At 46.7% G+C, this 18,979-nt stretch overlaps 1 protein-coding gene across 1 annotated transcript in view; it reads right to left on the bottom strand.

The window, feature by feature from the left end:
* The window catches only part of CEP85 (centrosomal protein 85), a 50,818-nt gene that overhangs the window by 13,404 nt on the left and 18,435 nt on the right, over positions 1 to 18,979 (bottom strand). The window contains exons 8-12 of the mRNA XM_082246886.1: positions 12,870 to 13,022; positions 11,190 to 11,344; positions 10,982 to 11,111; positions 10,861 to 10,911; positions 4,402 to 4,509 (exon numbers count right to left, since the gene is read on the bottom strand). Coding sequence (XP_082103012.1) covers positions 4,402 to 4,509; positions 10,861 to 10,911; positions 10,982 to 11,111; positions 11,190 to 11,344; positions 12,870 to 13,022 — 597 coding nt within the window. The remainder of the gene's footprint in view (positions 1 to 4,401; positions 4,510 to 10,860; positions 10,912 to 10,981; positions 11,112 to 11,189; positions 11,345 to 12,869; positions 13,023 to 18,979) is intronic.

The following is an 18,979-nucleotide window of genomic DNA, read 5'->3' as shown; positions in this document are numbered from 1 at the left end:
CTGGACCACTGACGCCTGATGGCGGTAGGCCCAGGAAGTACTGAGCGCTCGAGTGGAGTGTGCCTTAACAGGGAACGGAGGATTCCGACCCCTAATCGAATAAGCTTGTACCACCGTCTGTCTAATCCATTTGGAGATAGTCGCGGCAGATGCAGGCAACCCCTTTCTGGGGCCATCCGTGATCACAAAAAGTGAATCCGTCTTACGGAACGATTCCGTAGTCTTCAGGTATACCCTGATTGCCCGAACCACATCCAAGGAATGCAACGCATATTCCTGAGGATGATTGGGCTTAGGACACAAGGACACGGAGGACACAATATCTTCATTCAGATGAAAGTCTGAAACCACCTTAGGAAGAAAGGATGGCTTTGGATGAAGAACTACCTTATCCCTATGAACCACTAGATATGGGGAATGGCATGATAATGCAGCCAGTTCTGACACCCTGCGTGCAGAAGTGATAGCCACCAAGAAGGCCACCTTCTGGGATAATGTAAGCAAGGGAATCTCCCTGATATTTTCAAAGGGAGGTTTCTGAAGAACCTACAAACACCAAATTAAGATCCCAGGGCGGTAAGGGCGCGCGCACTGGCGGAGCCCCCCTGGACACCAAGGAATGAGTAGCCCAAGGCTTCTGAAAGAAGATTGCTAATGCTGAAACCCGACCCTTGATAGTGCTCAAGGATAGTTTCTGCTCAACCCCCTTTTGCAGAAAAGCCAGGATTCGGGTCACCGAATAGGTACGTGGGGGAAATTCCAAAGATTCACACCACGCGATATAAGTCTTCCATGTGCGATAATAGACTTTGCTGGAAGTCGCTTTCCTTGCTTTAATTAGAGTAGGAATAACTGAAGCTGACAACCCTCTGTCCTTCAGTACCTGGGTCTCAATAGCATGGCCATTAAAACCAGCGACTGTAAAGCACGATGGAAGATCAGTCCTTGAGACCGCAGATCCTCCCTGAGAGGAAGTCTCCAAGGAGCGTCCGCGACTAGCCTGTCCAAGTCGGCGTACCCGGCTTGACGAGGCCAGCTCGGAATTTCCAGGATAACTGGAGTTCCCTCCACCTCTATCCTGCGGAGAAATCTCAGCAGCAATTTGAGAGGGGGGAAGACATATAGTAGCTGATACTGCATTTACAGGCTGTTCAGCGCGTCTGCTGCGTCCACTAGAGGATCGCGGGTGCGAGCCCTGTTGAGCCAACCTACCAACAGATCCATATCCGGGGTGCCCCAATGAAGGGACAGCTGGTGAAATACCTCTGGATGAAGAGACTATTCCTCTTGATCCAGAATCTGACGGCTGAAATAATCTGCCTGTCCACCCCCGTGATAAATATCGCGGAGAGAACTGGAACAACTGTTCCCCCAATAAGAATGTTGGCCACTTCTATGGCCGCCAGGGCACTCTTGGTGCCCCTTGGTGATCGACCTAAGTCATGACCATGGCATAGTCCAACTGGATCCGAACCGGGCTGCCCTGGAGCTGCTCGGTCCAGTAAATCAGACAAAGTCTGATCGCTCTCAGTTCCAACACATTTATCGGTAACCTGGAATTTATCAGAAGAAATGACTTCCCCTGGCTGAGCATCGGAGACCGAAGCCACCAGACCAGAACCTCCCTGGTCCGTTCACTCAATCGGATCCGATTGTCCAGGGAATCGGGATTCCGATTCCATATGAGAAGAATCTCCTCTTTGGAGAATTCGGGTATGAGACTGGGTATACGGTACTGCCTCTAAGGAGGCGACCATCAATCCCAGCCAGTTGACGGACAGCAACATCCGAATCATTGACTGAATCTTCTGGAGTTTCTCCGCATGGAGAAACACTCTTGCCAAGGATGTATCCAAAATTAGGCCCAGATAGTTCAGTCTCCTGGTGGGAACCAGGGATGATCTTTAGGAAAAGCAACGAAAACGCTGATGTCCTGCGAAGATGGGGATATAAGGATAGGCATCCTAAATGTCTATGGACGCCAGGAAATCCCCCTGATGCAGGGAGGCCACCACTGTATGGATGGACTCCATCTCTTCCAAGACCAGAATTGGATGCACCTAGCCCTTTTTCCTGGGCATTGTGAACAAGTTCGACTAGAACTCCTCCAAGGAATGGGAACTACCACTGCTTGTTGTATCAAGCTGTCCCCCGCAAAGTTTTTAAGCGACTCGGGGATGTCAACTATTGGAAGGGAAGAATCGCACCGGTGGAAGTGATCGAAACTCGATCTTGTATCCCGATCATATGACCTTGCGAACCCCTTTATCCGGGATTCTGGAAAGCCCTGGATCCGGAAACCGGTGAAGATGTTCCCCCACCCTAGAGATGGGTGGGGCCCATTCTGTCAATCCAACGAGATAACAGTGGCTTTATTTAGTCTGGAAATCGGTGAGTCCACTATTGGTGGTACCGTCCATCTTTGTAATGAGGAATTCCTCAAAATGATAGCGCCTAGCCATGCGTTTGGAAATAGCAGGGCTCATTTACGGACGACCCTATTTGGGCAAGGGGAAACCCTTCACCATTTTGGTAGGCTTGCTAGTACCAAAAAAAGGAATACGAGTCTCAGCTACCTCTGCCGGTTTAACCTCAAGATTTAAGGTTTCCCGGACAGACACAACTAGTGCTTCCACCAACGCTTCTTGTGCTATGGTGGAGGCAGAAGCGTCCTTACTGTCTGAGGAGACCGTACCTGAGACAACAACCCCAGAAAAGGGGCTGCAATGACCAGCTCAGAATCCGTATCTGAAGTATCAGATGACATAGGGGTAGGCGGGGGTCGCTCTTCTTGACCCCCGTCCCTGGCAGGCTACCTCCACCCGGGATACCAAAGACTCCAAAAACTGCTGATAATGCATCATCACAAGTGGGGTACTGGAGGGTCCTGCGGCCACCCTGAGGGGATCAGGTGGGGATACATGTGTGGCAGGGTTCATGTAACAAGACACTTGCCAGCAAACACAAAAAAATTAATTGCAAGAAAAAAACATTTTTTTTTTCTTTTTAACTTAGTCCCCCAGCGCAGTAGCGCCCCTCAGTCTACCTGCTTGGACCCCTCAGAAAGAGAGAGAGAGAGACCCCAAGGCTCACCTGATGCACAGAAGTTTCTTATCAACCTGCTTCCAGCACTGTCTGTTACAGACAGGAAGAAGTCTTTGGCTTGCTTTCCCTGGTCCAAGGAGGCAGCTCCGCCCCTTTACACGCCTTCCGGCGCCTCCCAATTACTCCACGAGGTGTTTGGTCACCTCAAACATGGCCGCCCCCATGCTGGAGACACGAGGCTACGCCAATATGGCGGCCTCGTGCGATCTGCAGGAAAATGGCGGCGGCCTGTGTAGGATAGCGGCGGCTTGCAAGTTAGCAGCGGCCTGCGGGATGTGTGCATTCGGCCTGTGGAAGTGCCTCGGCCTGCGGGAGGTGTCCTCGGCCTGCGGGAGGCTGTGCGGCCTGTGGAAGTGACCGACTTTCTGGAGGGATGGCGATCTGTGGCTGCAGTAACTCAGGCATAGGCATCGGCCTGTGTACACACTATGACAGGTAGGATACCTCTATACCTCAATAGTAATGCCTTTTAGTAGTCTGCCACTGACTTCATTCACCCTTACAGTCATATAGTGACTTTAGATAGTCAGCTCCCAAACCAAGCCTCCTGGTTTCTATTCACAAAAAATCACACTCAAATTGGGGGATCTGTGACCTGTTATAGGATAGAGGGGAGACCCAGAAACTGAGTGTCCGACCATCCCAGAGAGGGGCCCGCGACCACCAACAAACCCAACAGGGGGAGAGGGGGAACATTCTACTCACCATACCGGAACCAGGCGGGCACCAACTCCTGACAGAACCCCTCTCCACCGGGGTGGGGGGGCTGTCGACCAATACGGACGCCGTGACTCTGTTGGTCATTGGCGTCCAGGCGAGACGTTTAACTCGCAGGGTCAGTCCCCGTCCAGGGGGAATATGTCGCGGCCGACCCAGCGCGGAGCTATGGCCTGCACGCGCTCGTAGGCTGAACTGGGGTGACCACTGGATCTCAACATCCAGCCCGTCGCCCAGTTTCAGCGTACTTGCTTGAAGATCTCACAGGAACACTGGAGAAAAAAAGCTGTCTAAAAAAAGTATTTCTAAAAAAATCCTGCCAGGACCGAAGATCCTAGCAAGGAATCTAGGTCCTTACTCCTAACTAGACAGAAAAAAACTGATTTGCTGTAGCAGGAAGTGAGAGGATATACCCTCTGGGACTGCCCCTAGGGTGTGGCCAGAACGTTTTCTTTCCTGTCTAGTCCTGCTCCTGTAGAGGGCAGTATAACCCGAGTTGATATTAATCAAGGAGGACTACGTCTGTCAATGAGCGACAGAGAAAACTATTTTTGCCAAGTTAAAGACAAGTTGACTTACCTCTTTCACTGCAGCCTTCAGCTGTTGCAGAGCAGCTTCTTTACGCTGAGATTCTTCTTTTAAGGCCTCACCCATGCCTTCTTCATGACTGACCTGCTCTTCCAGTTCCTGCAGAGATTTAAGCAAATGGGGGTCCTCAGAACAGCCACAAGTTGAATTATTAGCTGGTCAATGGCATATTGCATGAAATGTAAGATCACGGCAAGGTCTAGTCTGATGTAGCTTTCACAAGAAACCACAGATCCCGTTAACGCTACAGTGCTGGGAAAACCAGTGGCACGCTATCAATAATGCACTCTGTACAGCAAGTGTACATTTAGTAAGTTTCAACACTACTTTAAAATTCTCTAAACTATCACTTCATTCGCTTTTATTCTGCTTTTGTAAAAGGACTGGGGAAATAGCTACATTTTATTGTAGAAGAGACATGCAGTGCTTGCTGTGCTCCCTGGAATGCAAGAGGGCAGTCTGATCCCTGGGTGCTGGAATGACTAGCTTCTGCACATACGCAGGTGCGATGTCCGTCCTCACCGGCCAAAAAAAGAAAAAGAAAATGCTGATAAGAGACCGCAGGAAAGGTTAGCATTGATCCCTTAAGTTCTGTTTTAACCACCTAAGGACCGGAAGGTTTTACCTCTTAATGACCAGGACATTTATTGCAATTTGTCACTATGTGACTATCTGGTAATTGCGCGGTCATGCAACGCTGTACCCGAATGAAATTTATGTCCCTTTTCCCCACAAATAGAGCTCTTTTTTGTGGTATTTAATCACTACTGGGATTTTTATTTTTTGCGATATAAAACGAAAAAAGACCGAAACTTTGAGAAAAAAAATATTTTCAATAACAACTTTTATCATACATTTAGGCCAAAATGTATTTAGCTACATGTTTTTGGTAAAAATAATCTCAATAAGCGTATATTTATTGATTTGCGCAAAAGTTATAGCCTCTACAAACTATGAGATATATATATATATATATATATATATATATATATATATATAGGAATTTACGCAGCTTTTACTTTGACTGCCTATCTCATTTCTTGAAGTGATAAAATGGCAGGGCAGTACAAACCCCCCCCCAAATTATCCCTTTTTGGAAAATAGACACTACAAGGAATTTCCTGAGAAGTTGTCATTGTAGTGTCAGTTGTCACTAAAATTATATATTGCTCACACATGACATGGGTATATGTGGAATAACACCCCAAAATACATGCTGCTTCTCTTGAATATGGGTATAGCATTTGTGAGCCTAGCTGTGTACGGGTGCAGACCACCAATCACCGCCTTCAGGATTTTAAAGGGCATAAATTTCTCATTTTACTTCCGCAGTTTCCGGCCCTGAAATGCCAAGAAAGCACAACCCCCCCCCCCTCTCCAAATGACCCCTTTTTGTAAAGTATACACACCAAGCATTTTACTAAGAGGCATGTTGAGTCCATGGAATATTTTATGTTTTGATATATTGCTCACACACGCCATGGGTATATGTAAAAATTACACCCCAAAAGGATACCCCTTGTGTGAGAATTTTTGCCAGTCTAGCCACGTACAGGACCCTAACAACCAATTACCGCTTTCAGGTTTTCTAAGGGTGTAAATTGCTCATTTTACTTCCTCACTACCGATCACAGTTTCAAAGGCCCTGAAATGCCCCCCCCCCCCACAAATGACACCTTTTCAGAAAGTAAACACCCCAAGCTATTTGCTAAGAGGCATGGTGAGTATTTTGTTGATCTCATTTGTTGCCACAATTTTTTGGAAAAGAAGAAAGAAAAGGAAGGAAAAAAAATGGATTTCGGTCTTGCCTTTTAAAAGAAGGTTTTTAAAGAACCGACAGCACCAAATCAAGGTCCCAAGGTGGTGATGGAGGTCGCACCGGAGGTACAAATGTCGCACCCCCTGGATGAAGTTATGCACCAGGGCACGGGCGGCCAACGGCCTTTGGAAGAAAACTGCCAAAGCCGAAACCTGACCCTTGATAGTACTCAAGGCCATGATCAACTCCCCATTGAAGGAAAGCCAAGATCCAGGCCACCAAGTAAGAGCAAGGGGGAGCCCAAAGAGACTCACACCACGCAATATACGACTTTCAAGTACAATGATAAATCTTCCCAGAAGTCGCTTTCTTTGCTTTAAGCAGAGTGGGAATCACTGAAACAGACAATCCCCTGTCCTTCAGCACCCGGATTTCTACAGCCAAGCCGTCAAAACCAGCGCCTGTAAAGCAGGATGGAAGATTGGCCCTTGAGACAAAAGATCCTCCCTGAGAGGAAGTCGCCAAGGAGCGTCTGCGACTAGCCTGACCAGGTCAGCGTACCAAGCTCGGCGAGGCCAGTCCGGAGCCACAAGAATGACCAGAATCCCTTTCGCCTTGATCCTGCGAAGAAGTCTTGGCAGGAAGTTGAGAGGAGGAAAGGCAGACAGCAGCTGATACTGACCCCATGGTGCCACCACTGCATCTGCCAGAGGGTCCCGGGAGTGGGCTACAAACCTCTGCACTCTCCTGTTGATGCAACGCCAACAGATCCCTGTCTGGAGTGCCCCAACGAAGGCACAACTGCTGGAACACCTCCAGATGTAGGGACCATGCCCCTGCATCCAAGGCCTGTCGACTGAAGTAATCCTCCTTCCAATTTTCCAAACCTGGAACGTGAACAGCGAAGAGAGCTGGAACAAGGCGCTCTACCCAAAGAAGAAAGCCTGTCACTTCCAAGGCCGCAAGGACACTCTTGGTGCCCCCTTGGTGAATGACATAAGCCACGGCCGTGGTATAGTCCGATTGAATGCGCACTAGACAACCTGCAGGTGCCCGGGCCAGTGGACTAGGCAAAGTGGGATCGCTCTCAGCTTCAGGACATTGATCAGTAACCTAGATTTCTCCAGGGACAATACTTCCTTGGTAGAGAACCTGCCGAGGACTCCTCCCCACCCGGACAGGCTTGCATCCGTGGTGACAATTGTCCAGTATAAGAGGAGTAAAGATTTTCCTGCTTGGGCATCGGGGACTGAAGCCACCAGATCAGGGACTGTCTGGTCACCTGGCTCAGAATGTCCAGGGAGCTTGGATTCTTGTTCCATTTGAGAAGGATTTCCTTCTGGAGGATCCTCATGAGGGATTGAGCGAAAAGGACCGCCTTGAAAGATGACACCATCAGTGCCAGAACTTGCATGCAAGTTCGAAGGGATGACCATGTGCTGGACAGGAACAGCTGAACCGCAGTCTGAAGTTTCAAGAGATTTTCCAGAGGAAAAAACACCCTGGTTGAGGATGATTCCAAAGTCAGGACCAGATAGTCCAGTCTCATGGATGACTTCTGAAGGTCCAGAATCTACCCAAACTCCTCCAGAGTTATCATGGTGATCTCCAAATTCGTTGTCAGCACTGTAGGGGACTCCGCACAGAGAAGCAGATTGTCCAGGACCGAAATCCCCCACTGTCGCAACAGTGCCAGGACCTGAGCCAACACCTTTGTGAAGACACGAGGAGCAGAGGCGAGACCAAAGGGTAACGCCACAAACTGATAGTGATCCTTTCCCACGGCAAAACGGAGAACCCGTTGGTGTCCTGCACATAACGGCATGTGAAGGCAGGCATCTTTAATGTCTATGGAGGCCAGGAAACCCCCTGATGTAGGGAAGCCACCATCGTGCGAACCGATACCATGCTGAAACTTTGATTCGCACGGAACCATCCAGGGCTATTAGGTCCAGCCTTGTTGAACCAGATCCTGTACTGCCGCATAGTGCGCCAGTAAGCGAATCAGGGACAGCTGTACATTGGAAGGGAAAACCTTACCGGAGAAACGAATCGAAATTCGATCTTGTAACTGGACTGTGTGACCTCCTGAACTCCTGAACTGTCTGGGATTCGGGCCCCGCAGGTCCGAGAACCGCCAAGATGTCCCCCCAACCCAAATAGGGGTGAGGACGCACCTTCAGGCCGAGTAGGCCCTGTGCATAGGTCTAGAAAAAGCAGACTTTTGTTTGTCAGACCAGGGTCGCTTGGAGCCACCCGAGGAAGTCTTGAAGGACCTCGCCTCATCGGCAGTCCCCGAGGGACGAAGAAACTGTTTGTGAGCTGAAAAGGAGCGACCCCGTCTGTGACCAAGGGCCCTTACCCTTGTTAGCCTGTGGAAGAAAAGAACCCTTAACCCCCTGTGAGACCCGTATAAGTCATCTAGGGCCTCGCCAAACAGGCGATCCCCTTAAAAAGATAGATCCGTTAAGGCCTTCTTAGAAGATTGATCCACAGACCAACACTTCAGCCAAAGTATACGCTGGATAACCACTGCCGAAACCGACAGGAGACCCAATAAAGGAGTCATGTCTATCGCGGCATCGCAAACAATAGCAGCCCCTGCACCCGCTGGTCCAAAAGCTCCCCCAAGGAAGGAGGGACTTGCTTCCTCACCAAGTCACGGCGTTGGAACTCCGCCGTCAGTCAGAGTCTGCGTGACAAGGGCAAACGTAAACATTGTTCTCAGTGCAGACCCCGCCAGGGAGTACAGATCGCGGGCCACAGCCTCCGCTTTCCTATCCCCCAGGTCCTTAAAAGGACGGGGATTCCTCCACTGGGATAACGGTAGCCTATTCAGTCTGGAGACAGGTGGGTCCACCTTAGGTGGTACAGTCCACTTCTTTGCCAGAGACTCCACAAAGGGTAACGTCTAGCAAGCCGCTGAGACACCCCAGGGGATCGTCTCGGACGGTCCTATTCTTTTATGAGCATGCTAGCAAAATCTTTTCAGTTTTGGGTGGCATGTGAGTGCCAAACGCAAACCTGCGCCCAAGGTGCAGCCGCGTCCTCCAAATTTCAGGGTGTCACGCACAGAAACAACCAGTGCATCCACCAGCGCCTTATCTTGCGCAGCAGGGGAGGTAGAAATGTCATCCTCATTATCTGAGGACGCAGGGCACGAGGTAACAGACCTGGCAGGGAGACCCACGTCTGCGGTGGCTGAGTCAGATTCAGAACCCGAGACATCAGATGAGGCAGTGTTAGGTGGAGGTCGTTTCTTCGCACCTCACCCAATGAAGGCCACCTCCACCCGGGACACAAATGCTTACAGAACCACCGAAATTGCATTGGTGGACAGTTGGGATCTGGAAGGCCCTGCAGCCTCCGTGAGGGGGTCAGGTGGGGACACATGTTCTGCAGGGTCCATACTGCATCAGAAGAACCCGCCAGCAAAATTTGAAAAAAATGACAGAAAAAAAAAATTTTTGTTTTTTTGCAAAAAAACAAACAAAAAAAACAAACAAAAAAAACAGTCCCACTGCTCTACAGCACCCCCCGAAGGTCAGGCATGCGGTGAAGACCCCCAACAGAGAGAGACCCCCAGAACTCCCTTTCCCAATATGCATCAGCCAGTCCCAGAACGTCTGCACATGTCAGCAGCAGCTCTCCAAAAGGAAGCGAGCTTGAAACTGCCCAGGGTGAAGAGAGGGGCTCCACCCACTGAAAAACACCTCCAGGCACTCCCACCTAGATTCCCAGCAAAGAATCCACCGCAAAATGGCCGAAACCGGGTGTACCAAGATGGCCACCGATCAACTGTAGCTACAAGAAAATGGCAGCCCCGCTTGACTGAGGCTTTCAGGGGGATCCCCCAGACTCAGCAGGTAGGCCCTAAAAAAAAAGTACAGACTGAGGCCCCCTCACACGATCGATCGTTCACCGCCGCACCCCCCGACCCCCCATGGGGCCTGAGAACGTGGTCCCAGCCAATGGGAGTAGGCCAAAACAGTCCCCGTGTGGAGGGGGGTAGAAGAGGGGGTGCACAACAGGACAGAGGGGAAAAAAACTTGCCAGGACCAGAGATCCCAGCAGGGAACTAGGTCCTTACTCCTGACTAGACAGATTAAAACGGACATCCTATGCAGGAAGAGAGCGTGCTCCCCCCGGGACTGCCCATAGGTGTAGGCAGAACTTTTTTCTGTCTAGTGTCCTACTCCTGTAGGGGCCAGTATAACCCTACTGATATGCATCAGGAACTGCGTCCGTAAATGAACGATAGAGAAATGTAATTCATTAACAAAGGTTACATTTAAAAATAAAAAAGACAAGCTAAGACCGAAGTCCCAGCCGGGGACCAGGTCCTACTCCTAAACTAGGCAGAAACAAACTGAATCCTATAGCAGAGTGACTGGGTGTATGTCTGCAGGGACTGCCCCATAGGTGTGGTAAAGATTTTTGCCGCCTAGTTTCCTACTCCTGTAGGGGGCAGCATAACCCAATGGCCAAGAATAATATGGAGCTGCAACCATCAATGCATGATATAGGAAAAAAAAAAAAAATTAAAAAATTCTAAATAAGAGTATGGGAGGTAAAACAAATACTGTCAGGAGCTGTATTAATTACATACAGACTCCAATATTTGTCAGTTAGGGTTCACTAAAAATGCATGTATTAGGTCAGTTAGAGAAGGGAACAGAATAAATGGTTACCTTTGCATTATTGCACATCTGCTCCAGCTTTTTCTTTTGGCATTCCACCACCTATAATAAGACATAAGTGAGTATTTCATAGGTTTCTTTTTGGAGGATCTCAGGTTATAGAAGCATGTACCTTTCTTAAGCCTTCCTGCTCTTTTTGATGGGATTCTATTTCACGTCTTAAATCCTGTGCCTCCTGTAATAACCTCTTTTCTTCCACCTTCCAGTCTGTGGTTTCCAGCTTTTTTAGTTCCTTCTGTAAACTAACAAGCAGATCATTCCAAACGTCAGGAGATGATAGAGTAAGCTATTTGGTTGTGTGCCTCTTATTCAATAGTTACCTTTCAGTAGTATTGGAATACTCCTGTACTTTCAAATTCGCAGCTGCAAGCTTTGTTTCATTCTCCCTACAGGTTGCTCTAGCTTCTGCCAGTTTTCTTTCTAGGTCACCCACTTGCTCCTGCAGAAGGCAATTCTTCTCTTGGAGTTCCTTCATCTGATAGAAGAGAAGAAAAAAAAAAAAGTGACACACCTGATACAGCCTGTCAACAGAATTCACACAGCAGGGTTTGTTTTACAGAATTCTATACAATTCACTTACTGCAACAGGTCAACTGTCCAGCAGAGGTCAATCAACAAGCAGGGAACATCGTCTGCATCAGACTGCAGCACAGCTGCCTCTATCTGTAGATCTATATCCACATACATATCCGATTCCTCCTGTATTGAATTGTATTGTAACTGTACTGTCTGCCCTCATGTTATAAAGCACTGCACAAACTGTAGGCGCTATATAAATCCTGTATAATAATAACACTATATATAAAAACTTGCAACTTTTATCTCCTATCCCTGCTCCTCTTCCCCTGCGGCTGCATAGAATTAGGCTTTATTTCAGAAAATAAAAGAAAAAATTTCTGTTTATAAAACTCTGGTCCGACCACCTCTGGAGTAATCTGTCCAGTTCTGGTCACCAATCCTCAGTAAGGATGTGCTGGAACTGGAAAGAGTCCAAAGAAGGGCAACTAAGCCAATTAGGGTATTAGAGAACCTAAATTATGAGGAGTGTTTACAAGCATTGGATTTATTCTTCCTAGAGAAGAGACGCCTGGGAGGTGATATGATAGCGATTTACAAATACCTCAACGGTGATCTCAGCATAGAAAAAAAACTATTCAGTCGCAAGGAGTGTAAGGCTCCGTTCACATGTAGGCGTTTTGGGGCGTTTTTCTGCTCTAGGATCAGCTCTCAAAACGCCCAACAAGACAAATCCTATTCATTTCAATGGCCCCTGTTCACATCTGAGCGTTTTGACGCTGTGAGCAAAACGCCCAACGCTCAAAAAAGTACATGAGCTTCTTTTTGGGCAGATTACAGGTGTTTTCCATTGGTTTCTATTCAATCTAAAAACGCCTGCACAAAAATCGCGGAAAAAAATGTGCGAAAACGCTACGCTCAGGTGTGAATGTAGCCTAAGAGTACAAGAGGCCATACAATGCGATTAGAGGAGAAGCGATTTAACCTTAAGCTACGCAAGGGTTTTTTTTACAGTAGGGGGCAATAAGATTGTGGAACTCTCTTCCACAAACGGTGGTAAGTGCGGGGAGTATGGCTACTTTTAAAAGACTCTTGGACACACATCTCCAAGAACAAAACATTCAGGGGTATGGGAAATAAATACGTCCACACACAAACACACGTTGAACTGGATGGACTGTTGTCTTTTTTCAACCTCAACTACCATGTAACTATGTAAAGCTCTGTCTCAAAAACAATGATAAAAAATTGAATTTGTGTGAAGTGTTGCATGATCGTGCAATTGTCAAAGTGCGACAGCCCTAAAACCTGAAAATTGGCTTGGGCAGGCAGGGGGTGAAAGTGCCTTGTATTGATGTGAATAACTCATTTTTTCCCCCATGAATTGCAGGGATTTATGCAATTTAGCTCATGCGATAATTTATCAAACCTACCTATTTGGAATTTAACGCTTTGTGAATTGAGCCCATTGTGTGGGATTTTACCTGATGAAGTTGTTTCTGGTGGTCCTGCACAGTAGGAAGATCAGCCAGGTATCTCTCCAATGACTCAATCTTCTGCTGCTTTTCCTTGTTCTGCTCTGCCTCTTTTTGACACTTTTTTTTCAGAGAATTAATATGCCTCTCTCTCCCTTTCACCTAAGAGGGAAGGAAAAAAAAAATAATTGAGGTGGTGGGTCAGTTTTTTTTTTGTAAAATTTCTCCATACACACACAATGTTTCTTGGACAGAATGTAGAACAGTTAGAACCTCAGTCAGGTTTTTATTGCGGTCTGTGTGTCCCTTGGGTATATTTACTCTGGTGACCATTGTCTCTGGTACAGAAAGTAATGAGAAATCCAAATTTCTGAGCTCCATCTCCAAAGAATCTTGCTGCAACACTCTGGAATGTTACACAAACAGAACATGTGGCTTACACATTCATAGCAAATGTATGCACCTAAAATCTCTGCTTTTAACCCCAGTAGTTAAACATTCTAGTAGTTAGCTAGAATGCGTGCTGGAGGCCAGTTTTGTATATTGCCCTGCTCATGTGCACCTCTCCATTTTTGCTAGTTTTAAAAAGATCAGAGTGCCTGCCGTATTCATTTTCTTGACAGGGGGTATGGCATATTAGGTGCTGGCGTTGCTAAGGACTAGGGCATGTGGCTGCCAATTGTCCTACAGTAAAACCTTGGTTTGAGAGTAACTTGGTTTAAGAGCGCTTTGCAAGACAAGCAAAATTTTCAAATAAATTTTGACTTGATATACAAGCAATGTCTTGATATACAAGTAGCCTCAAGTCACAGCTGAGTATAAAAGAAGAAGAGAGGCGCTTCTAAGTGTAGCAATATGGTTACATTTAATGAAGGTACAACATTTAGCAACTCACATGGTTGATGATTAAAACAGGCACATCTAAGGATGCAGGCATCAGGGGTAAAGATGTCCACATAGACCATCCTCCGCACCACCATCTACGTCATCCCTTCCATGCTGCCCCTCGCTATCAGATCGCTTTACTCCAGGGTGGTCTTCCCGATCAGGATTACAGACTAGCAGCCGGTGGTTCAGAAGATGGTCTATGTGGACAGCTTTACCCCGGATGCCTGCATCCTTAGATGTGCCTGTTTTATTCATCAACCATGTGAGTTGCTAAATGTTGTACCTTCATTAAATGGAACCATTTTGCTACACTTAGAGGCGCCTCTCTTCTCTTTTGATACTCTGTAGCTCCTGCTGGATTTTGCTTCCAATCCCCTTGTGGAAGCGGCTATTTGTGGATGGACATTTTATGGTTACACAATCTATCACATTGCTATAATCTTTTTATATGAACTATAAATTGAAGGATTTATGAATAAATGGTTGTGGAACGAATCATCTGAGTTTCCATTATTTCTTATGGGTAAACTTGCTTTGATATAAGAGTGCTTTGGATTACAAGCATGCTTCCGGAACTAATTATGCTCGCAATCCAAGGTTTTACTGTATATTAAATGAGCATATGGAACGTAACTTGGGGAGGCACATGTCACTATTTGTCAACCCAGTTCTTGCAGCATTCCTAGGAACAACATGAGAAGAGCCTGTAGAGGCATTATTAGACTCTGGAAGCCTAATCACATATGTCAGTAAGTTAGTAATGCAAGAGGAGACTGAAGGAGTGAGGCGAGTAGACAGATTTGGGTGCCATCGGCATTTAGATGGTATTGGAAGCTGTGGGCGATTATTAAGTCACCAAGAGAGGTGGTGTAGACAGAGAAGAGAAGGGGTCTTGAGACTTGGGGAACCCCAACAGTAATAGGCAATTGAGAGGAGACAGAGTTGCAGGCAACACTAAAGGAGCGCTATGTTAGGTAGATGGAGAACCAAGATAGAGCAGAATCTTGGAGGCCAAGGGAACAGTGTTAGTTAAGAAGGAGCGGATGGTCAACAGTATCAAAGGCGGCAAAGAGGTCAAGTAATAGGAATATGGATTAGTGGCCATTTGTTTTAGCAGTTCGTAAATAGTTTGTGAGTTTTAGTAAGGCAGTGTTGCGAGCGAAAGCCAGACTAAGGAATCAAGAAGGTTATTTTCACTGGAGGTAGGAGCCAAGACTGTTGTAGACTAAGCTTTCTAGATGTTTAGAGATGAATGAGAGCAGTGAGATGGGTCTTAAGTTGTTCAGGTTGGTGGGGTCCAGTGAGGGCTTTTTAAGTATGGGAGTGATCTGCTTATGTTTTAGAGGGTAGGGGTAGATGCCACTAGAGAGGGAGCGATTGAAGATGTGAGTGAGAGAGCATAGGATGGAATAAGAGGGTAACCATAGTAGTTGTGAGGGAACAGGATCCAGGGGGCAATTGGTTAGGTGGGCATCTGGGAAAAAAATTTTGTAACCTCTTCAATAGTAGCCAGTTCAAACGAGGAGTGTTAAGGTAAGGTATGTTGAGCAAGGAAAATGTACGTAGTGGAGGTGTCCTCATGTATTGCATCAATCTTGTCTTTGAAGTAATATGCACAGTTTGGTGGACCTTTCTAAGATTGGTACGGACTCAATGGGAGTACTTTTTACACATACCGATACCAAAAACTACCACTATTGCAGTTCTCTCAGTGGAAACACTTAGTGGAACCTTTAAAGCATGTGAGGGGTTTGGTTAAAAACAGTGTAATACTGGTGTGTGATTTTTGCCCTTTACCCCTTTAGCGTACAAAGAGCAAGATTCTAGTCCAGATCTGTTGGTAGGAAGGCTGGAATGTGAGGCGCAGAGTAAATCACTGGGGCTGAATTAACTGAGCTTACATCAGTAAGATTTCCAGGTACAACAATAGTCTTGCTGTTAAAGCCAGACACTGATGCAGGCTGCAATAGAGGGCTGTGAGATAGCAGATCTGGCCTGTTGTGAAGAGGCCAGGGATTGTCTGCTAGAAAATTGGAGTATGCTTGTGGACCAGGTTCTTCTGGGCCGGATTGGTGCACGTAGAAACAACGTTTCCACTCTTCCTCAATATTGTGGAGCAGGTACCCATGCTCTTATCCAGATCACCAGGTGAAAAAAAAAAAAAAGAAGAAGGAGGGGAAAAAAAAAAACAAAACTGATACAGCTAACATATCTGATTGGGAAGTTTCAATATATTACATTTCTGGTTTTGGGTTTAGTACCGCTGATCAGGATGTAAAAGACAGACTTCATGTTACCATGCCTAATGTTTTTGAAGTGGGCCATGCCACTGTCCTCCCTAGGGTTCTTCCAGTTTTAACATTTATACTGTAGACATTCCCAGGAACTCCTGAATTTGACCTGGGAAATATGGAAGCAAGAGGCCACACCTCAAAGTGCAACCATACACAGGCTGCTTATATGCAGGATAGGTTAGTGGCACTCATGCCCTTGGTTTGGGAAGTATACAAGAAGCCCAAGAGGCACAAGCCACAGTTTAGTATTCTTGTGATAGTATAGAACCTTTAATCCAGGACGAAAAAAGTATTTGATTCACACTTTAGGGAATGAATTTTAGGCAAAGTGGTACGGGTCCTCTGAGATCAAGGAGAAATTCAGTGGTGTCAACTACCAGTTATACCAGTCCAGAAAGGGAAGTCACTAACAAACCATATTTAACAAAAAGCATCCCTAAAGTATCTCTAGTGAAAAGTAAATATTTTTTATGCAAAATAACAGCGGGTGTTTCTATGTCAGTTTGTGTGTTGTATACACTTTTTAATGCCTGTTTTTTTCAGGTGTTATTAGCAGGGTAATTTTATCCTTGAAAATGGCTACAGCGCCATTGGCTCCCATGGCTGTCAAAGTCAGTCAGCCAATCTAGAGAGGAGATGGGGCCGAATGACAGCTCCGTGTCTGAACAGATGGAGCTGCTGCTCGGCTCAGGTGCCCCCATAGCAAACTGCTTGCTGTGGGGGGCACTCGACTGAAGGGAGTGGCCAGGACCGGCAAAGAGAGACCAAAGAAGAGGTTCTGGGCTACTCTGTGCAAATCCAACTGCACAGAGGCGGCAAGTACAACATGTTTGTTATTTTTTTTTTTTTGCAAGAAAATCAAGACTTTACAATCACTTTAATCCTGCCCAGCATCAGCACAGCTAACTTTCAGAACAGGCTGTGTATAAAAAGGTTTCCTTCTTGAGTAATGGTCCTATCTGTGAGGTGGGACTAGGGAGGTTTGGTGTAGGTGCGACTGTGCGAGATTGAATGCTAATTAGAATGCATTTAATCCCACCCACCATCTGAAAGACTACAAAGGGGAGTGTGCAGACTTTTAACTGCTGCAGTAAGGGACAGTCTATTAGCAGGAAATGCAGAGTGTCACAACTAAACCCAGAATATCTGGAGATCTGCAAACAGAGCAACATGGCACAGAGGTATGATTTAGGCTGGTACGGATTATTTTTACTAGAAATTAAATTGGAATTTGGCTTTAACAGACGCTTTGAAGAGTTTGGGTGGGATAAAGCCTCTATCCCTAGGTCCACACCGTGTACCATGCTTGGAGAAACTGAAAGGCCAGTTTTCTCCGACACATCCCGGAGCCCATTAACCTGCATAGGTGAGAACCCCAGGCAACACCAAATTCCTCTAACACGGTGACAAGGTGCTGCACTGTCACAATTATACAGTTGTGTCAAAAGGATTGCAGTGGGTTTCAAAAAAAGGGAGTAAAGCTGAAAATCCTTATATTAGCTTTTATTTCTATACATGCAAATGCATTGGGAACACTGCATAGTCTTATTCCAAAATCAAAACATGAAGAAAAAAAAAAAAGTTTTCAATTTTATTACTTTACAAAAAAGGTGAAGAAAAAGGAATATTAGGCTGTCCAAAAAAAATAGCAGTGTGCGGTTTTCTTTACAAACTCAAACATTTACTGTATAAACTGAAAAATGCTTAAAGATTTAGCTTTCCTGCGAATCACGGAACTATTTAGCTGTATAAGCACTGTTACTGAGAACAGTTTCACATCTGTGTTTTACGGAGTCGATCCAACTTCTGGCACCTGTGAACAGGTATTCTAGCCGAGAACGATTGCAACACATTCCACAATTTCTCTGCATTTCTTGGTTTTACCACAAAAACAGCATTTTTGAGGTCGCCCCACAAGTTTTTTTATTGGATTAAAGGTCAGAGGATTGGGCTGGCCACTCCATAAAGTTTATCTTGTTGGTCTAGGACCAAGATCCTACTCGCTTACTGGTGTGTTTGGTGTCGACGTCTTGTTGAAACATCCAATTCAAGGGCATTTCCTCTTCGGCATAAAGCAACATGACCTCTTCTAGCATTTTGATGTATTCAAACTGATCCATGATCCCTGGAATGCGATAAATAGGCCTAACACCATAGCATGAGAAACATCCCCATATCATGATGCTTTGCCGGCCCGTCGCGTCAAGGCAGGCAAAACAAGAAATTGCTTGGGGACCCGAGCTGGCCTGGGGCCCCAAGACAGACTGACATTATCCCAAAACACAACCGCCGCGCCCGCGCCTCACACACACGGGCCGGCCTCACAACGCACAGGCGGCCTGTGACAGGCCGGCAGGCGGGCGCACAGCAGAGGAGCAGCATGACATCACGCGGGGGCGGAGCGCATCTGCGCAGTGCACACCAGCCCCACCCCAGCCTAGGCTGTCTAAAGGGCCCACGGGTGTGGCGCCACCCCACCAGGCCCACGAACTTCGCCAGAGAGACACACACCACGAGTCATCTCATCCTCCTCACACACGTGGACCGGACCAGGCCAGCGACAGGTATGATCACACTGACAGGCTGTCACTACATTTTTTCGTGCAAAAATTGGACCAATTGGGAACAATACCTACCTGTTAACAGACAGCTGGATAGTCCCATAGCATAAGGCACTTGAGATCAATTCATCTCTCTACACTTTTCCAGACCATGTAGCCACTACCCCATTTGACATGCTTAATTACATATACAGTGAGAAGCTACTGGATTTGTACAGTAATTTAAGCATTGCTTTGCGTCTACTCCTGACTCTCCCTGTGTCAGTGGCCTCTGGTGAGAGGAGCTTTTCAGCTTTGAAGCTGATAAAAAATTACATGAGGTCCACCATGGGCCAAGAAAGGCTCACAGGACTGGCACTTATGTCAATTGAGTGTG

This window comes from Pelophylax lessonae (genome assembly GCF_965119305.1).
Source record: "Pelophylax lessonae genome assembly, chromosome: 2".
NCBI classification, from domain to species: domain Eukaryota; kingdom Metazoa; phylum Chordata; class Amphibia; order Anura; family Ranidae; genus Pelophylax; species Pelophylax lessonae.
Note: the sequence above shows the minus strand (reverse complement) of the source record. Positions and strands in the feature narration are given on the sequence as shown.